Raw genomic sequence first — 21,305 nt, 5'->3', positions numbered from 1 at the left:
GGGAAGAGAGAGAGAGAGAGAGAGAGAGAGAGAGAGAGAGAGAGAGAGACATCAAGTTATTGTTCCCCTTAATTATGAATTCATTGGTTGATTCTTGTATGTACCCAGACAGGGGATCGAACCCTCAACCATGGCATATGGGGATGACACTCTAACCAGCTGAGCTATCCTGCAGGGCTGTTTCATTATATTCTTAACCAGATTCATCATACATAATTCAAATTTTGGGATAGCTTGGTATCGCTACTTTTATCAATATTGTCATGTTCATGTGACATTTATAAGGCTCCATGAACTAGAACTTGCTTTCTGAAAATCACCATCTTTTGGAGGCCTTTTCCCCCTTTCCTAAAAAATTAAGTGAAGCACAGTGCACCTATAGGCCCACCAGAGAAGTGTGAATTGGCTGCCTTCCTTCATGACTGTTAAGTGAGACTTGGTCTTCTTAGCCTAGAAGGTGAGAGATTAGTCATGAGCTGCATAAGGATGTTCTGGTCAACGACAGACCAAATATAAGACAGTGGTCCCATAAGATGATGAGCTACACTTTCCTTTGGCCTAGTGATGGGGCAGTGCAACACATTACCCACGTGTTTGTGGTGATGCTGCGGTCAACAAACCTACGGTGCTGCCAGTGGTATAAAAGCATAGCACACACAATCATATACGGTGCATAATGCTAGATAATGACAAGCAACTCTGATACTGGTTTATATCTTTACAATACTATACTTTCTTTTTTTAAAAATATACTTTATTGATTTTTTACAGAGAGGAAGGGAGAGGGATAGAGTTAGAAACATCGATGAGAGAAACACTGATCAGCTGCCTCCTGCATACTCCCTACTGGGGATGTGCCCGCAACCAAGGTACATGCCCTTGACCGGAATCGAACCTGGGACCCTTCCGTCCGCAGGCCGACGCTCTATCCACTGAGCCAAACAGGTCAGGGCTATACTTTCTTATCATTACTTCAGAGTGGGCTCTTTCTACTTCTTAGAAAATATTTGCTGTAAAACGGTAGCGGTTTTATGCTGGCAGCAGCAGCCCCATACATCTGTGCTTTTAAAAAGTTGATTCATTGATTGATTGTGTGTGTGAGAGAGAGACATCAATTTGTTGCTCCGCCTCCATTGCATCCTTGCCTCTTGTGGCTCATTTAACGTGTGTAGTTTTGTACAGTCACTTGCTGTGCAGGCTTGTAGCCTAGAAGCCGTAGGCTACACTGTGGAGCCTGGGTGTGTAGTAGGCTGATCCATCTAGGTTTGCGTACATGCACTCTATGGTGTTCATACGATGATGAAATCGTCTAACAATGCATTTCTCAGAATGTGTCCCCATATTTAAGCGGTGCATGACTGTACCAGAAGGCAACCCAGAAGCTCTGAGTAGATTTCCCGCCCCTGTAGAACAGCCCTATCCCACAGAAATATAATGGGATTTTAAACTTTCCATAACATTCTCATTTCAACGTGCAATCAATATGAAGTGAAATAGTGTACACTCTTTTCTTTTCATACGATGTCTTAGAAACCCAATGCACATTTTGCACTTAGATCAGACCTGAACCTGGACTGGCCACATTTCAGGCGGCCACCGGCCACCTCCAGAGAAAACCTCGCCCTGTGCCTAAGTGACCTGCACGACTGTCCACCTGTCCCTCCTACCGGACCTCATTTGTACCCTCGGTTCACCTGGTGCGAAGGCCTTTTACTAATTCAAGAAACCTTCCTCCTCCTCTGGGCCTGGTTTTCCCAAGATCTCCTTAATGTGTGAAAGACAACAAAACCCCGGGCATGCGTGATGTTAAATTGTACACAGTAAAAAAAAGAACTTGAAGAGTATTAGAGTTCAATAACACGTGTTCGTTCATCTTGCCCACGTTTCACATCGAGTAAACGACTCGGTTCCACAATTGAAAAAACCAAAAATATTTATTGTGACACGGGTTGTACAGGATAACCTCTCTAACCCTCCCTGGGGCCCAGGCCTGGAAATCCTGCCTGTTTCCCAGGGGTGGGCTGTTCAGGGGCGACTGAGACCCACCCGGCAGGCTGTCTCAGTACCCAGATGCCGCAAGCGCACCCAGCCCACCCCGCGAGGCATCGGCCACCTTTTGCCTGAGCCCGCACGGGTAGGCAAGCCCCCAGCCTAAGCCAAGCGCACCCCGCCCGCAGGCGGCCTCCCCACCCCACCGCCCCACCCTACCGCCCCACCCCACCAGGCTATCCCGCAGTGGCCCTTCACGCAGGGCGAGCCAGCAAGGAGCCCGGGGGTGCACAGGCGCCCCGCCGCCATCCCGCGGCGCTTGCCCCGTCGCCGCCGGGGAGAAACCCTCTCCGCCTCCGCCCCGTGACCTCGGGACCTCTCGACGCGCGGTCCCGACCCAGGGCTGACCCGTTCGCGACTCTCCTGCCAATCAAATACGGATTTCCTCCGAACGGCCAGCCGGCCAATCACCGCGCGCAGTGCACTCTTCGGCTCTTCGGCTCATCGTCCTTCGGCTTTTCGGCCCTTCGGCTCGTCGCCCTTCGCCCCTTCGGCCCTTCGACTCGTCGGAGTTCGTCGTTGCGGGGCCTTCTCGGGCCTTCCGCCTGCGCCAAAGCGTAATTCTCGTTGGTTTAAGTTCCCTTTTTTTTTCTTCCTTCCAGACACTTCCGGGTCCTGCGTCGCCCCGGAAGCCCGCGAGTTCCGGAAGCCTGGGTAGCCCAGGTTCTGCTAGGAAAAGCCAAGCTTCCGAGAAAATGTTTCAGAGAAAGTTCGGTGGAGCGGGGCGTGTCGCCGACTCCTAAGGTCAGTGTCCGCCGAGGAGCCGCAGTGTAGCCCGAGGTCAGCGGGGCAGCCCGAGGGCGTCAGTTTCCCCGCCTTGTCCTTGTCGCCCTTGGCTTGAGTGCCCAGGTCACTGGCTTCCTGGAGGAGGCACATCAGAGTGTGATTTGGGGAAAGACAAGAAGCAAACCTGAACTCCGAAAATCAGGCTTAGGATCGCACCATTAGGAGGGAGAAAGACAGCCAGCCTGAGCGCGGAGCGTGCACTCCGCGCAGTGACTTCAGACCGCCTTCTGAACCTCTGCCCCGCACCCGGCGGAGCTGCGAGGTGCCGTCCCCTGAGAACGGGCTATGGGTTAGGGCGTCCACACTTCACTTCTCAGATGGTTCCTGCAAAGTGTTGCATTTGCTACCGAAAAAGAAAAAAGACTGGGCTGAAGTTTCCAACATTTTTTAAAGCCTGTAAAGCCGTTTTAATTTTCTTGTGGAGGAAGAGTTACTGAGAATTTTCCAATAGAATTACTTGCGATGAGTTTGTTATATTTAATATTGACTTCTGATTAAGAAATATGAGCATCGTTAGCATTTTTCGTCTAGAGCCTGAAGTTAAAAGTTATTGTTTGTTCAGTTTTTTAGGTTCCATTTTCCAAAAATACAACGTTTTGTGAATGAAAGTGGTGTGGGTTTTTTTGCAGAATAAGACTAATTATTGAACGTTCAGGTCTAACATGCCCTAGCTAGTATTCCATGATGGCCTTGGAAATATGTTTTTTACCATAATTTAAAACCAGCCCGGAAAGCGTGGCTCAGTGGTTGAGCATCGACCTATGAACTAGGCCTTCCGGGTTCGATTCCAGGTCAGGGCACATGCCCGGGTTATGGCCTCCATCCCCAGTGTGGGGCATGCAGGAGGCAGCTGATCATTGATTCTCTCTCATCATTGATGTTTGTCTCTCTCTCTCTCTCTCCCTTCCTCTCTGAAATCAATACAAATATTTTTTAAACAATAAATAAAAATAAAAGCAATTATGGGGAGACTGAGGCTCCATCCACACCACTGTTTGTAGTCTAGTCACCTTCCCCTAATGTGTTTACCTTTAGTTAAACCTGAACAGAATAAACTTGGGATGGCCGACTTTGCATTTTTCTCTTTTCACTTTATATTCTCTCTGATCTCACCCATATTATCAATTACTGTATCTAGAAAAATTGAAGTTGTATGTGCTTGAGACAGAAGCAGATTTGAAAGAAGAGTCAAAAAAAATAATTTCTACTGTTTATTTTTCTGGGGGGGTGGATAGAAGTAACACGAGGTAGTAAAGAGAATGCTACACTAAGTCAAGAAAATTGAGTTCCAGACCTGACTGATTTTCTTATGACCTGCTCTACCTCTTGGCCTTATTCTCCCCATTTTTAGGAATTAGGGGTAACACTCCACCTGTGGTTTTATAACTTTCACAGGAGAACTGTAGAAATTGCTTGGAGCTTTCTGGGGAGAGACAAAGCAAGCAGACCCTCCAGCTATTTTATATATTTTGCTCGAAAAACAGGGTTTCTGTTAAGAAAATAAAATTCATATCTTAGCCTAGAAGACCTGTGTTCCCTTCTAGCATTTAAATTCTGTTTCTCAGGATAGTATTCATTTGTATTCAATGTGCATTTATATATTAGGTTTTTTTTAATAAAAGATACATGTTCACAGTTAATTCATTACTAAAAGCATCAACATGTCCATATTCAATCTCATTTGTTTCATAAATACAGATTACAAGTTTAATTCTTTCTTTATGATCAGAATCACAATTCTTTATTTTTCTTTCTTCCCCCTACCCTTTTATGTTAGCCATAAAATTTTTACTTATATTCGAAGCTTGTAATCATCTTTGCAGCAGGAAAGCAGGTACTTTCCATTTGACGTGCTTGGTGGCTGAACCTTACAGATGTTAGCAGCCTTATCCAGCATACAGATGTTAGCAGTCTCACAAAGCCTCACATTGCTAGTAAAGTTCTTAGTCCTAGCTTCACCTTTTTCTCACAGCATCACATGATTTTAAAGTTTCTTTCCTTCGTGTACCCCACAGTGTGCAGGTTACTGTAGCATAGGGACATGTATGCCATATGCACAATCTTTGTTTCTGGACAGAAGTTCTGCTCTGAATCACTGGCTCCCTTTTGATTATCTGGGCTGGGCAGCCTAGAAGCAAATTGGATGTTCCCTTTATCGCTTTCCTGTGAAGGGACAGCAGTTTCCAAACATCCCACGTTCCTCTTCGGTTCCCTCAGACTGGAAGAAAGCTCGGGAGGGAAGCCCTGACTGCTCCTTTTGCCCTGGGCATGTAATCTTGGTGCTCAAATGCCAGAGCCCTGATTTCTACAGGAGCTGGAGGCCAGGAGAGGAGCCAATGGCATCCTGTCCTTCCCATTGTGGGCTGTTGACCACTTCTTCCAGCCTTTCCCATCTACACAGCCAGCTGCCCGTTTCTATGTTTTTATTCTATTTAGTAGGTTTTCTTTTTATCAGAGCGCCCCCTTCTTACCTGCCTGTCAGTAAGGTGAGATAAATTTCATCCATGTGTCTCTTTTTTCTTCTTACTGTTAAAACATAAAAACCAAGAGCTCTAGAGTCAGTCTGTTTTGGTTATGCATAACCATTCCCTCCCAGTGTTAGGTGAGTTGGCCTTGCCTCTGCTTTGGGTATATAGTGTGTGTTCACAGTCACTGAGTGAATGTTCACGCCTCATTTTTGTGCAGATGTACAGTGAGTCTCTTTGAAGTTCTCGGACCATGTGTGTAGGAGTAGAGAGAGGGATTGTGGATGGCACGCACCCCAGGCAACATGGGTAACTCGACCAGGTTCTGTCGTTTCTCTCCCCATCCACAGACCTGAGAGTGACTGGCAGTCTGGTCTTGAGAGAAGAAATTGTGCTTTGAGTTCTGTGGTGTTGAATTTGACCCAAGCTTACCCACTATCCCTACCACTCACTTCCTTTTGTGTGTTCCGTACTTTCTCTAGTTTTACCAGAAATTTACTAATTGCCAGCTTGGCCTTGTACAGGTGAGTTAATCTCCTCAAGGCTTAATTCTGGTCTTTGTAAAATGGAATGATGATCTTTACTTTTATGAAAATTCAGTGAGATAAAGCATGTAAAGAAAAACCTATGTGCTCCTGTTACATTGCAAATATCTCTGTTCCCGCGTGGATAGTCTCACATTCTCTCCAGTGCCGTAAAATGTGCAATGGAATGTGTATTCCAAAAATTTTATGTCGTTTCGAAATCTCTCCTTAGGCCGTTAGGTCCTAGAGCCCTGTTCTGCACGCACAGATGCGTCAACACCTGGTTGCTTCGTGTTCCACGAGGCACGCGGGCTCATCCGTGGGTTGGCGTTTCCCCTATAGTTGGTGCCTGTGTTCTTGATCTCTGAGCCCTCAGCCTCTTCAAACAGCCCCATCTGCATGCCTAGTGGCGCCATCCTGAAGTGCCCATGTTCACCTTTTTGGCTGTTAATGTTTTCCAAGCCCATCACCACTTGTCAGTGTCGTACGTTGGTTCAGAATGTGGCTGAGTTATTTCTAGCTGTGTGATTTCACACTGGTCACCTAATACCTCTGTGCCCCCGTTTCCTTGTTTTAAAACCGAAATACTGAAAGAAGCTCTTTCATCGCAGTGTAAAGATTAAATGACTTGCTACTTAATTTTGCAAAGCGCACTTAGCTACTGTAGTCATTACCAGCCTCAGTCACTGGTCCGTGGTGCATGTTTGCTGCAGCTGTAAACTCATGAGCCGGTGGAATTTTGTTTTGCTCTTTCTTCCACGAGGGAGAATTGTTTCTCTGTCTCGCGTCTTCTGTTCTGATTTCTCCACTCACGCTAGCCTTTTCCAGACTCGTGTTCAACATTACCATTTCTGCAGTTGGAAAGGACTGTTCTTTTATTCTTTTTCTTCCTCTCCCACGGTTTAGTTCCCATAAGGATTCTAGGTAGGTGAAATTTCTATAGTTGCTGACCTTTTTAACTGCTGAAAAGTGTCGTGTGGTATAATGACTTGTCCAGGGTCACACAGCCTGAGGGTGGACCTGGGCTTGACGGTAGAGCTGGTTAGAATCCCCCTTATTCACTCAAACATCTGTCCTCTGTTTTCATACTGTGCTTTCTCTCTTCAGGACTCAGAAGCATCAACGTTCTGAAGAAAAGATTATGAGTGCCATGCTCTTCTCTTAAAAAATATCTTTGTGAAGCTGGCCTCAAGGTATTGGGGATTGTTTTAAGGTTTAAAAAAGTATTTTGTGTTAGTTTTAGATACTTGCGTAAATATACCATAAATGAAATAGGTAAGGTGCTCAGCTCTGTAACACTGATGATCGTCTTGAAGACTGTAGTATTTGCGTTGAATACCTTCTCTCCAAATAAAGAAAGAAGCACTTATCAATGTCCATTTGTTTGAGAAATTTATAATACTTTGAAGTTTTCCTTCAAATGTATTCTAAAAACATTTTGTTGTGTACCCATTACCACCCCCCAAAAGTTTTTCTTATTTGGATTTCGTTGAGGATTGCCTTTCAGTTAAAAGTGATCTGGAGGACTGGTGTCCATAACAGAATGTTTCCAATCCTTCACGTGTTGTCTGCATCCAAAGCAGCACAGTTGGGATATCTGTAAACTACTGAAACGTGGCTTGTACTTGATGAAAGAGCCACAAAAGAGTAGTGACAAGTCACTTAGCAAGTCTGTGGCCACAGTGGGATTTGAACTTTCTGACGGTGACTTCTAGGCCTGTTCACAGTGTCAGGGGTCACGGTGTTCTAATGGCCTCGGCCATAGCTTTTTCTCTCCTGCTCGTGTTTGAAATGTGTTCTGGGAATCGGTGTCCTGTTAAATCCCTCTTTGATGCACGTCCCATTTATTAGTATTGATTTCAATGCAATGTACAGTAAATCTATCTGACCACACAAAGGAAATACTAGGGAGGAAGTTCAAAGCTTAAAAATCTCCATTTAAGAACTTCATTCACGTAAACTCATAATGCAAAATGTTAGTTTAAAATTTTTTTAAACCCAAAAAGGAAAAAAAATGAATATTCGCATTCATTCATTTTGATTGCTAGAACCCTTAGGAGAGTGTGGCAGCAACATTATCATCTTGAGCATTAGATTGAACATTAGGTGACTATTGTGGATCCGGAAAAGGTTAGCCTGGGGCGGGGAGGGCAATGGATGGGTTTGATACCTGAGAGATTTCTTGGGAGTCACGTGTTTCTGCTGACAGAGTTTACAGGACTGTAAATTTCAGTGTAGTTTTGTAGGCAGCATGCATTGACAAATATGCCTAATGGTAATACATCTAGCACTGAGTCTTGGAGCAGGTCAATAATAGTGTGTGTGTATTGATAGCAGCAATGTAGGAGATGTTACTAGGTATTATAGCTAAAAATCCATGTCATCCCCTTAATCATAATTACATTAATATTGACAGGCCCTTGACAATACCCACATTATTATTGATAGATTTCTGTCAATAACATGGTTTTAAATAAAATATATTCATTCATAATTTGTACTCAACTCAATAAAAGCTCTGAAATACATCCTGAAACATTCTTCCCTCTTTAGTGAGATAGAATCGTTTGTGTTGGTTTTAGAATGTGATATAGATGGCAGAGTTTTATTTTAGAGAATGAAAAGCGTAAAAGGAAAGCCTGAGTTATTTAAGGGATAAGGTTATATATCGCTGCTCTTAGTAAATGAATTTCAGGGTTTTTTTCTGTGAAAGAAAATCAGTGTGACATGTCTAGTGATAAAATGTCAGCAGGAGACCTTCTTGATAGTTTTTAGTGCTAGATTATTTTGTCTTAAACATATTTATGTGACAAGTTAATCACGCCTAACCCTAGTAGTTGCTGTACTTTTTATCTGGTCTTGATTTTGCCTTAAGCATCGTTTTCACATACCCTATCCTTCACTAAACACTAATATTACTTAGTGCCAATTATACTTTTAATTTTTTTATAAGTCTTTTTGCTTGGTCATAAATGTTTTCCCCTGCATTAGCATTTTATATTCTTAAGTTAGTATAATTTGGGGAGTGGGGAGGAAGGAGGTGATAGGATTATGCATTAAAGGAATGAGATTCCATGGCAAAATAAGGAAAAGCATTGCCTGTTTGGGGGAATTCTGGAAAAATAACTTTGAATGAAATACTATGGTGTTTGTTTCCATTCAAAATGACCCCAACTTTGAAAATAACAATTAGCTTGTTTTTGTTTGTTCTTTTAACTATTCAAGTTTGAGCCTACTTGTGAGAGACTATCAGCCGTGGGCAAACTACGGCTGGGCCGAATCCAGCTGTTCTATCCGGTTCTCTTGCTCTCCCCTCCGCTCCTTTACTTTGAATTTATATTAGTTCACACAAACACTCCATCCATGCTTTTGTTCCGGCCCTCCGGTCCAGTTTAAGAACCCATTGTGGCCCTCGAGTCAAAAAGTTTGCCCACCCCTGGATAGTAACCTGCAAGAACCAATAATCTGGGTATTGTTAATGCTTACTTAAATTCTTGAACGTAAATAGACCTGGACAGGCCAGTAGCCATCCATGGACCAGGGACAGGAAAGTATGGTTTACCAGAAGAGTTGGGGACTTTTGACTCAAAAATGTGAAGAGCAGTTTAATATTAGTCTGCTGGTCCATGGCAAGTCGAGTTGGATGGAGAGAGGAGATTGGGCCCAGCTGTTCTTAATCTTCACTGAGGCCAGGCCTGGGGAGAAAAAGGGAAAACAATGTTAGACTGTAACAGGAGGAATAAGAAAGAAGTTTTTGATAATAAGAACTGTTAAATGTTGGGTAGTGTGATAAGTCTCCTTTTCTGGCAGCTGTCAAATTTTTCTGTTTTTACGAAATGTTCTTAAGTATGATTCCTCCAGAAGAAGGGGTTTGAAATAAAAGACTCCTGAGAAGCCACTCCCTCTGTCCAGTTTTTCACTAAACACAAGGAACCCGAGGAAACGATCACTTCCCTCCTCTTCAGTTCACTCCTTCCACTATGCATTCGTTCAACACGTTTATTGAGCAGCTACTATGAGCCCATCTTTGTGTTAAATTCTGTAAGATAATAAGATAGTCATCAGCCACAATCCGAAACTGATTGTGATTCCAGTCGAAACTGATTGTGATTCCAGTATTTAAAAATGCATAAATGGGCACAGCTGGCCTCCAACGCTAGCTACATATTTCATCTGATACTCATCTGGGGGGAAAAAGCAATCCTTCCAGTTAAACATGGGGGTGGGATGAAGGGAGGGAACTGGTAGTGTTGGACCTAATGTTGATGTGCAGTAAGGTCAGAGCGTTTCAAGAGCACTTTGACAATCAGAGAGCTTCCCTTATCTTGCTGACCACAGGGTGTGGAAGCTGTATTGTAGACACTGTGTTACACATACCATACCCCCACGTACCACCAATGATTGCAGAGTTTTACATGACAGAAACTGAGCTACGTATCAAGTCACTGTGTAAGTGGTAGGAGCTTGGGGAAATAAGTATAAAATAAGGCTCTTCCCTTAACTAGTTTATAGTCAAGTTAGCAGAAGGTGTGTTCACATGACTGAAATCACAGTACAAGTGGTTGAGGGCTCCAGTGGGTGTCACAGACAGCGGCTGTCACAGTTAAGAAATGGTGACAATGGGAGTTGGGGATAGTTATGAATTTTTTAGAGAATTTTGAAATAGAGCTGGAATGTGAAGGGAGATAGTTGAGGGCATTGGGGCAGTTGATAGGGAAGGAAAGTGTTAGGTGCTTGAGAAACGACAGAGGTGGGACTGCAGGATGGTGCTCCTTCGCGGCTCCACTGGGGATGATGGTCACACGATTGCAGGGGTGGAGACAGAATTGGGCCAGGTTGGGTCTGAGAAGTTTGTACTTTATCCCAGGGGTGATATGAGCTAAAAAAAGAGGTGATAGGATTAGTGTGGGGAAATAGTTTTGTAGATTTGGGTTTGCTTATGAGGTTTTTAAAATAATGTTTTTGTGTGTGTGTTTTTAGTTACATAAATGATATAAGTTGATTCCAGAAAATTTTTAAACTATAAAAAAGTGAGAAAAATAATCTTACTCATTGGTAATTTTTGTGTGTGAACTTTAAAGTTACTTTCCTGTCTTTGAAATTCTGTGTTTTGCCTGTGGTACTATCTCCCTCTGTTGTTGCCTAGTTGTCCATTCACTCGCTGTGTCCGGGCAGAAATTGGTTGGGGTCCTTCGGTGAGCCAGGGCAAGTCTTTATCTCTGCACCCCATGCACCTTGCAGGGAGGGCGAGGATGCATTGATGCTCGTGGATTTGTGCCATCCCTGACACAATAGAAGGAAGGGAGCGCCTGAGTCAGTGCAATTGAACAGCTTCTCTGGATACAGGGAGGAGAAGGAACCCAGGATGAACCAGGAATGCGTGGGCAGCTGGCACGCAGCATTGAGCTGTGTGGGTGATAGATATACCAAAGGGTTATGAATTGTGCTTTGAAATGGACTAGCCCATAATTCTCAGCATCTCCAGGGAACTTGTTAGAAATGCAAATAACTGAGGTGCCACAATCTAACAAGTCCTCCTAGTGATTCTCACAAGCCCTCAAATTTGAGAACCACTAGACTAGAACAGAGCCTCCAGGGCTGCGATGTGGAAGAGCACGGCATAGGAAGATGGAAAGCCCAAAGATACGTGGTATCAATGAACATAACCAGTGAGCTGCCACAGTCGCTGAAATAGGAAAACTATGAACATATTACATTGTTACAGAGAACATTAAATGTGTTATAAATGGTCAAGCTCTATTTGTCTTGTATAAATCACCGCCTTCCTGGTTTGAGCATTTAACTAGAATTATAATAGACTAGAGGCCTGGTGCACGAGATTCGTGCATGGTGGGGGGGAGGGGGGCTGTGTCCCTCAGCCCAACTTTCACCCTCTCCAATCTGGGACCCCTCAATGGATGTCCGACTGCCTGTTTAGGTGGGATCAGGCCTAAACGGGCAGTCAGATATCCCTCTCACAATCCAGGACGGCTGGCTCCCAACCACTCGCCTGCCTGCCTGCCTGCCTGCCTGATTGCCCCTAACCACTCCCCTGCCGGCCTGATCAATGCCTAACTGCTCCCCTGCCGGCCCATTTGCCCCTAACTGCCCTCCCCTGCCGGCCTGGTCCCCCCCAACTGCCCTCCCCTGCAGGCCTGCCCCCCCCCCCCCCGCAACTGTCCTTCCCTGCAGACCTGGTTCCCCCCAACTGCCCTCCTCTGCCGGCCTGGTCACCCCTAACTGCCCTCCCTTGCAGGCCTGGTCCCTCCCAACTGCCCTCCCCTGCTGGCCTGGTCCCCCCCAACTGCCCTCCCCTGCAGGCCTGGTTCCCCCCAACTGCCCTCCCCTGCAGGCCTGGTACCCCCCCCAACTGCCCTCCACTGCAGGCCTGAGTCCCCCCCTCCCCCCCCAACTATCCTTCCCTGCAGACCTGGTTCCCCCCAACTGCCCTCCTCTGCCGGCCCGGTCACCCCTAACTGCCCTCATCTGCAGGCCTGATCACCCCCAACTGCCTTCCTTTGCAGGCCTGATCCCTCCCAACTGCCCTCCCTGCTGGCCTGGTTGCCCCCAACTGCCCTCCCCTGTTAGCCTGGTTCCCCGCAACTGCCCTCCCCTGAGGGCCCGGTCACCCCTAACTGCCCTCCCCTGCTGGCCTGATCGCCCCCAACTGCCCTTCCCTGCCGGCCATCTTATGGCGGCCTTGTGTCCACATGGGGGCAACCATCTTTGACCACATGGGGTGGCCATCTTGTGTGTTGAAGTGACGGTCAGTTTGCATATTACTCTTTTATTAGATAGGATTAATCCAATTAGAGTGTCCCCATGCTCAATGTCCCCGCCCAGGTTTTTTCTTCCAGTCCTTATGATTGCCTCCTGACCTTTTCCACTTGGCTGTCTCATAGTGGCCTCAGATCTCCAAGACTACATGTGTGTATTATCTTTCCCTTTAACCAACATCTCTGTGTGTGTCTCCCATTTCAGAGAATTGGTTTGATCCACTCAGTTACTCAAGTCAGTGATTCTTGGCTTATTTCTCACGAAATCTTGTCAATTCTACCACTTCCGAGCTTTCAGAGGCACCTGTCTCTCTCCATCCCCACTGATACCTTTCCAATTTAGACCATTAGTTTCTCACCAGATCGTTTTAACAGTCAACTGGTCTTTCGGCCCCAACGCCATTCTCAGTGTAGCCAGAACAAGCTGTGTAAACGCAAATTTTATTCTTTTCTTACAACCATTCCATGGCTCCCCATTACCATCTCGATAAACGAGGGCCTTAAGCATGAGTCTCATGCTTTTCTTCCCAACCTTATTTTTTGTACTTGGACCTTTAGTCCTTGTCACCTGCTCTTCCCTCAGCCTGGACTCGTGCGCTTACCTTCCTTTACCAGCCTGACATCGCTCCCCTTCAGGTGCAGAGGTGTTGTCCCTCCATGAAGCCTTTTCTGCTCATGAGCATAATTCCCATCGCACATCACTTACCATGGCTTCTTGTAATTGTCTGTTTGAGTCTGTCTGCCCTTCTTTCACTAGCTCCCACACATTAACTGCTAAGTAGAAGGTGCACAACAAACCCATGTTGAAATAAGTAATCAGCAGCAATCTGGATATGGGCATTTGAAACAGTTTTAAGGGTTGGAAATTTGTATTTTCTACCCTTCACCATCCCAGACATTTTTCTGCCCATTGATCCATTTATCTAGTTTTATAGGATGCATCCTGCATGCCAGGCACTGAACTAGTTGCTAAGATTCAACTGTGATAAGACTCGGATGATCTTTGCCATGGGCCTTCTCTTCTAGTGGAGGAAATCAACCTTCCAAAGTAGTGTATGTCCAGTACAGACAGAGGAAGGAGAGCGAGAGGGGGCAGCCCACCCAAGCTGGGCCAGTCGGGAGGAAGTGATGCCTCACTCAGTACTTGAGAACTTCGGATGAGTTAAAGAATGGGAACGTACTGATCCCAGTGAAGGGAACAGGTAATAAAATGTCCCCACGTGAGCAGAGAGGGGGCATTTATACTAGAGGTCAAAGCATTAGGAAGGCAAGAAGCTGAAGGAGGCTTGTTTGGAGGATCATGGTGTGGGAATGCACCAAAGGAGTCAGAAGGGAGATACATGCATTGGATGTAATCCAGGGGAGACAAGAGCAGCGCAATTTAGGGATAGAGTAAGGGATGGACCTGAAAAATGTTTTGGACAAAGAATAGGCCTTGGGGATTAATTAGATTTGTATAGGGAGCAGAGAAAACTGTTCTAACCTCCTCCTTTCTCTGCTGCAGCTCCTGACCAGCATGAGGCAAGGATTTCACAGAACTTGCAGCCAAAATCCCCACTGCTATCAGTTTAGAAGTCTTAACGGAGCTCCAGGAAGGGGGAACCGGTGAGGCACCCGGCATGTGAGAAGCATTCCTGTCATATTATATCTGGGTTCAGAGGAAAAGAGCACTAAACAACCTGTTATTTAGTAGTCACGTTTGTTTCCTGTATTGGGCTTCCTGCCCCTCAGTTATCTGGGATTCATGGGTAACGCAAAGTCTTCCTCCTGAAAAATTCTCTGTTTGTAAAGATATTCCAGTTTTAAGACATACAACTTTATTTTGGGATGTATTTTGCAGTCCTTTTGACTTCTAACAAATTATATTTAACATCTTTTAGTAAAAGTCATAAAGTAATGGAATTTGTGAACTGATCTTAGAATAACTTTTTGCATAATAGTTCTCTTTTCCCCAAAAGTGTATGATGCATCTTAATAATGAGATTTCTGCATTCATGTTGCTTTGTGCTAGTATTTATTTTCTGCAATCGTGTGATAGAATAATGAAAACTTACTACAAATCAACAAATGACAAGTGCTGGTAAGGATGTGGAGAAAAGGGAACCCTAGTACACTGCTGGTGGGAATGTAGACTGGTGCAGCCATTATGGAAAACAGTATGGAGTTTCCTCAAAAAATTAAATATGGAACTGCCATTTGACCCAGGGATCCCACTTCTAGGAATATGTCCTAAGAAACCAGAAATACCAATCAGAAAGAATGTATGCATCCCTAGGTTCATAGCAGCTCAATTTACAATAGCTAAAATATGGAAACAGCCCAAGTGCCCATCAGTAATTGAGTGAATTAAGAAGCTGTGGTACATTTATACCACAGAATACTATGCAGCAGTAAAAAAGAAGAATCTCTTACCCTTTGAGGCAGCATGGAGGGACCAGGAGAGTATTGTGCTAAGTGAAATAAGTCAGAGAAAGACAAGTATCACATGATCTCACTCATATGTGGAAGCTAATGAACAAAATAAACTGTTGAACAAAATAGATCCAGAGACATAGAAGCACGGAACAGACTGTTGAACCTCAGAGGGAAGGGGTGGGGAGAGGGGACGAGAAGATGAACCAATGAACTTGTATGCATATATGCATAACCTATGGACACAGACAATAGGGTGGTAAAGGGTGGGACGGGTTAGATGGGGTCAATGAGGTGGAAAAGGGGGACGTATGTAATACGTTCAAGAATAAAGATATTTTAAAAATAAAAATAAACCAGTAGAAGTGCTGGGCATTAAACTGAGGCCATGACTTAACTATTCATTACAGTGTTCCACATAATTCATTGTATTTATTAAGTGCGTATATTTCTCCACTAGCCATGCTATTATGCGGCCTATTATTTAGCTATTATTGCTAAAACCTGTTGTTCCCTTGGTGTGGAGGGCCAAAAACGAAAAGAAAAAACAAACAGGAAAGAAAGGAGGGAGGAGGACATGCGAGGAGCAGGAGAAACGAGTTCTCAGGAAGAGGTGACGGCTCAGTGTGCTGTTTGGACACGATGCCCCGGTGTGTCCTTCCTGTGTATCCCGGTCTCCCGAGCATTGGTTGCGGAGATGGTACCAGGTTGTCTGTGTCTGATGATGTTTCCTAATCGTACTTTCTCCTAGAGCTCCTTGGAGAAGGCATGGCTTCCAGAGAAGAGAAAGCACAGAGCACACACAGGGTGCTGAGAATCAGTCAGTTGGATGCACTTGAACTGAACAAGGCCCTGGAGCAGCTGGTTTGGTCCCAGGTCACTCAGTGCTTCCATGGGTTTCAGCCGGGGCTGCTGGCCCGCTTTGAGCCTGAGCTGAAAGCCCTCCTGTGGCTCTTCTTGTGGCGATTCACCGTTTACTCCAAAAACGCCACTGTGGGCCAGTCAGTTTTAAATATTCAGTACAAAAACGATTTCTCCACGACCCTGAGATACCAGCCCCCGAGTAAGAACCAGAAGCTCTGGTACGCTGCCTGCACGATCGGCGGGAAGTGGTTAGAAGAACGCTGCTACGATCTTTTTCGAAACCATCACTTAGCCTCATTTGGGAAAGCCAAACAGTGTCTGAACTTTGTGGTGGGCCTTGTGCAATTAGGGGGCCTGATTAACTTCTTGATTTTCCTCCAAAAGGGCAAATTTGCAACTTTGACAGAACGCCTGCTAGGCATTCGCTCAGTGTTCTGCAAGCCCCAGCACGTGCGTGAGGTTGGCTTCGAGTACATGAACAGGGAGCTCCTCTGGCACGGCTTTGCCGAGTTTCTCATTTTTCTCTTACCGCTCATCAACACCCAAAAGCTGAAGGCCAAGTTATCTTCGTGGTGCATCCCTCTCACCGGTGCTCCTAACAGTGACAGCTCCTTGGCCAGCAGCGGCAAGCAGTGTTCTCTGTGCGGGGAGTGGCCCACCATGCCCCACACGATCGGCTGTGAGCACGTCTTCTGTTATTACTGCGTGAAGAGCAGCTTCCTGTTTGACATGTTCTTCACCTGCCCTAAGTGTGGCACAGAGGTACACAGTGTGCAGCCACTGAAGTCAGGAATCGAGGTGTCGGAAGTGAATGCTCTTTAGAAACTAAAAATCGTTGTCGCTGCAGAAAACTGTATTGTGTTGAAATGCTTAGGATTAGTCACCCTGAGCATACCATTTAGGTGTCTTTTATGAGAACATGTGCTTCTCAGCCACTGTGTTCTGTTCCTTGCCAGACCTGACTAAAATCGAATCACTGGGATCCATGGGTTTCTAAGTATATTCTGTAAATGCTAATGTGTTATTTTCTTTAATGATTGCATTCAGTGTTTAATGTCAGGAGTAATGGGCAGTTTTTGGCCGATGCCTACGAACAATGCTCCTTCACTTTGTACTTCCTAGAACACGGTTAGACTCTAAAAATAAAAAGTTTTGGAGACTGGGATGAGTGTGCCTTTATTTCCAGAGATGGTGTTATAACATAATCTGACAGTGATAAGACCGTGGTGTTTGGGGTTTTTTGTTTGTTTGTTTAATATATTTTTATTGATTTTAGAGAGGAAGGGAGAGAGAGAGATAGAAACATCAGTGATGAGAGAGAATCACTGATGGGCTGCCTCCTGCACGTCCCCACCTGGGGATTCAGCCTGGGTATGTGCCCTGACCAGGAATTGAACCATGGCCTCCTGGCTCATAGGGTGACGTTCAACCACCTGAGGCATGCCAGCCGGCCAGACCCTGTTGTTTTAAACCTTCTGATCTGGTAGCCCACTTGTAACTGTAAGCTTTTCTCTGAAGCCAGTTTTTAAGGGGTTCAGTGGGCTCTGTTCTCAGGCAGAGTGGAGGCCCCCAAAAGCTGAAGACTTATGTCCTGCGAACTCCCTGGCCCCACTGGAATGAGAGCTCCTTGCCTGGCCACTCAGCAAAGCAGGGAGATCACTGCAATGGGCCAGCATGGGATTGTGTTCGTACTCCGACCCCAGGATGGAAAATCCCTCCCATTATGCAACGGGGGTGACAGCCCTCACGTAAACCACGTGATCCTGAAGTAGGAGGGGAGGCAGGTCACCACGGGCACTGAGGTGCTGGTTCAGGAATGATGGGTGATGGGCAGGTAGACAAAATATAAGTCCCTCCTGTATTTCCCAATTTTCTACAATAAGCATGTCATACTTTTTAATTACATCAAAACAAGTTATTTCTTTAAAATCTGATGGCCAATGTTATTTCAGTTAAATCCAAGGAGAAAACATCTGCATAGCTAGGAAGCCGTCTCTTACAAATGTGAATTTAGGACATAGGAGGCCCTGTAAACCCCAGTGTTCCTATTTGTGTGCTATCATAAATAGAGCCTGCCTTTATGGCCACCCACAGCTGTTGAAAAAGTCTGAATTATTTCATACATTTTAAGTTAGATACTAAGTCTGACTCCATATAGTATAGAACTTTTTTTAACCACTTAGAAGTGTTTAGGCAACAAAAAGGTAGAAAGTCCCCACTCCCTCTTCCAGAAGTACTTGTATGCGTAAGTAAATGTACAGTGTTTGTAAATGTGGTTTGGTTACCTTAAAATATCTAGAACTGGTACACCAGAGCAAAACAATCGACATGAATACGTTATATTATCAATTTGCCTAAGCCTATAAGATGACAATATTTCCTCAACTAAGAGTCAAGACACAGGGCCTAACCGGGATTTTGTATGCCTTCCAGATGTGGACACAAAAATGCTGACATTTCTGAGTATTTTTATGGTTCAGTTGCCAATAAGACATAATGCAAACTTGAACTTCAGCTGAGACTTTATCTAAATAGTCATAAATCTGCATTTGTGGAGCCAGAGGCTTTACTGTTCTGAGAGGTGTCCAGGAGGGGTTCCTGCTAAACACATCTCACTTCATGTTCAGAAATGGTGAGCATCCTCTCCTGAAAGCCTCTATTCTTTAAATTCCACACCAATCTGTAAGAATTCCCTTGTAGTCAACAAAAATTATAAAATAACACACTATGCTTAATTGCTTTAAAAAGGCTTAGTTCCAGACCAAATGCAAAGGGCAAATAAATTCTTTTAGAGCGAAAACCCCTATCCAATATTGCATGCATTATTTCTTAATGCCACATCTCAAACCTACTAGAATATGCCTTAGTCTCAACTAGACGACTGTCTTGCAAAATAGACTGAAGCTGTGTGTGTGTGTGTGGGTCCCTACAGCCAAAAACAGTAACTGCCACAATGTTTGAAGATGACAAGAGGGCCCTGCCAGTGTTGCTCAGTGGTTGAGCATCGACCCATGCACCAAGAGGTCACCAGTTCGATTCCTGGTCAGGGCACATGCCTGGGTTGTGGGCTGGGTCCCCAGTAGGGGGCATGCAGGAGGTAGCTGATCGATGTTGATGTTTCGCTCTCCTCAATGTTTCTATCTCCACTTTTTTTAAATATATATTTTTATTGATTTCAGAGGGGAAGTGAGAGGGAACAAGAGATAGAAACATCAATGATGAGAGAGAATCATTGATTGGCTGCCTTCTGCACGACCCCTACTGGGGATCAAGCCCACAACCCAGGCATGTGCCCTGACCTGGAATCGAACCATGACCTGGTTCATAGGTTGACGCTCAACCACTGAGCCATGCCAGCTGGGTCTATCTCCATTTTTTTTTTTTTTTTTTTAAAGAAGGGTGATTACCTTAAAAAAAAAAAGACAAGAGGGTTTGGGGTTTGATTAGGAAGGCCTCCCAAATAAATGAGCAGAGCAGCCAGTGGAATTGTGGGAACACGTCCCCATGCATTTCTGTAACAGTGTAGCGAGGCCAGCAGCCCCAGTTTGCAGTGTATCTTAGAGTGCCGTTTTTAATTTAAAACGTTCTGTGGCGTTCTTGCTTTGAGGGAAAACACAGTTGGAATTCAGGAGCACAATAAGAGAATTAATAACTTTTCTTTGAAAATACATGCAATTTTGGAGCTGTCAATTTCAGCTATGTCCCTTTAAATACTTTTTCCTCTAGAATCCAACTGGGTAGATGAGATTTTTTTTTAATTCCATTATAGAAGTAATAGCCCTGTTTTGGTGTTTTGTAAGCAGATAATATTCTGCTAGTGACTGTCTTTGCAGTAATGCATGGCTCTGAATTCTGAATTCTATTATTTTACATCTCGAGCAGCTTAAAGTGTATTTTTTATAAACAGCGAACTTCACCTCATAAAAATTCATTACATAAGGGTATAAACAAGTGCTTTTCTTTCTAGTCATTGGCGGTAAGTGATTCATCAGTTTTCCACAGAAAACCAATTTCATTGCAGATGTTCTATAATTTCCAATCTCCCTGAATTGTGGAACCATAACACACAATCCCAATGCAAGGAAGGAAAGGATTTCTTTTCTTTTTAAGGTCTGTGCTTTGTCTCCTTAATAGGATTGAATATCATTTGCTGTCTCATCAATTTTATTTTAAAAAATTAAGTGATCAGTCTCTTTTTCTTACCTGCATCTGTTGTTTCCACAAGTGGATGGATAGCTGGTAGAAAACACCAAACACCATGCGACTTGATGTCTAAAAACAACATTCACTCCTTTCTCCCAGTCAAACTAGAAATATTAAGAAAGAAATTTTTCCCCAAGACAAAATCCTTCCTTTTTACTGTTTACTTTCAATCTTTTCATCCCCACGGTGAAGGAGGAGTGTAGGGGGCTGTGGAAATCAGGAACTGTTCACCTTCTATCACCACGACCTCCTGGGAGTGATCCCTGGGGAAATTACTCCACCAGCACTTGAACTTAGTTTTGTCCAGTGTTTCAAAGTTGACTGATGGAAAATGGGCATTCCAGTATAAAATACGGAGTTAAATCCTGCTGGTGTGGCTCAGTGGTTGAGCATCAACCTATGAACCAGGAGGTCAGGGTTGGATTCCTAATCAGGACACATACCCAGGTTTCACTCACAATCCCCAGTAGGGGGCGTGCAGAAGGCAGCCGATCAATGATTCTTTCTCATCATTGATGTTTCTGTCCTTCTCTCTGTCTCCCTTTCTCTCTCTGAAATCAATAAAAACATATTAAAAAAAAAAAAATACGGAGTTGAGCCCTGGCTGGTTTGGCCCGGTGGATAGAGCGTCGGCCTGCGGACTGAAGGGTCCCAGGTTCGATTCCAGTCAAGGGCATATGCCTGGTTTGCAGGCTTGATCCCCAGTGAAGAGGGCATGCAGGAGGCAGCCAATCAGTGATTCTCCCTCATCATTGATGTTTCTATCCCTCTCCCTCTCTGAAATCAATAAAAGATATTTTTTAAAAAATACGAAATTACTAGAAAGAGGGAAGAAATGCCTGCAGATACAGTGATGGTCTAAGGCAGTGGTTCTCAACCTTTCTAATGCCACAACCCTTTAATACAGTTCCTCATGTTGTGGTGACCCCCAACCATAAAATTATTTTCGTTGCTCTACAGCAGCGGTTCACAACACACAGGTTGAGAACCACTAGCAGGGTCGCCTAAGACCATCGGAAAACATTACGATTCATAACAGCAGCAAAATTACAGTTATGAAGTAGCAACGAAAATAATTTTATGGTTGGGGGTCACCGCAACATGGGGAACTGTATTAAAGGGTCGCGGCATTAGAAAGGCTGAGAACCACTGGTCTAAGTCCATCTACGATAAACGAAAATTTCTCAGAAATGCCAACAAGGAAAAGGTTAAACATCTAAAAGCCT

General features: G+C 44.6%; 1 protein-coding gene across 4 annotated transcripts; it reads left to right on the top strand.

Annotated features, from left to right (window-relative positions):
• Positions 1-2,232: 2,232 nt before the first annotated feature.
• On the top strand, positions 2,233-17,040 carry PEX2 (peroxisomal biogenesis factor 2). 4 transcript variants are annotated; one of them, XM_080646767.1, is made up of 4 exons: positions 2,672-2,793; positions 6,932-7,017; positions 14,105-14,205; positions 15,764-17,040. In XM_080646767.1, the coding sequence occupies exon 4, from the start codon at positions 15,781-15,783 to the stop codon at positions 16,696-16,698; it is 918 nt and encodes a 305-aa protein (XP_080502893.1). In that variant the 5' UTR covers positions 2,672-2,793; positions 6,932-7,017; positions 14,105-14,205; positions 15,764-15,780; the 3' UTR covers positions 16,699-17,040. The 4 variants fall into 4 exon arrangements, with proteins under 4 accessions (XP_080502891.1, XP_080502892.1, XP_080502893.1 ...); XM_080646768.1 differs by having other exon boundaries at positions 2,685-2,793; positions 14,105-14,221; XM_080646765.1 differs by lacking the exon at positions 6,932-7,017 and having other exon boundaries at positions 2,233-2,793.
• The last annotated feature ends 4,265 nt before the right edge of the window (positions 17,041-21,305 follow it).

This window comes from Plecotus auritus (genome assembly GCF_963455305.1).
Source record: "Plecotus auritus genome assembly, chromosome: 11".
Classification (NCBI taxonomy): domain Eukaryota; kingdom Metazoa; phylum Chordata; class Mammalia; order Chiroptera; family Vespertilionidae; genus Plecotus; species Plecotus auritus.
Note: the sequence above shows the minus strand (reverse complement) of the source record. Positions and strands in the feature narration are given on the sequence as shown.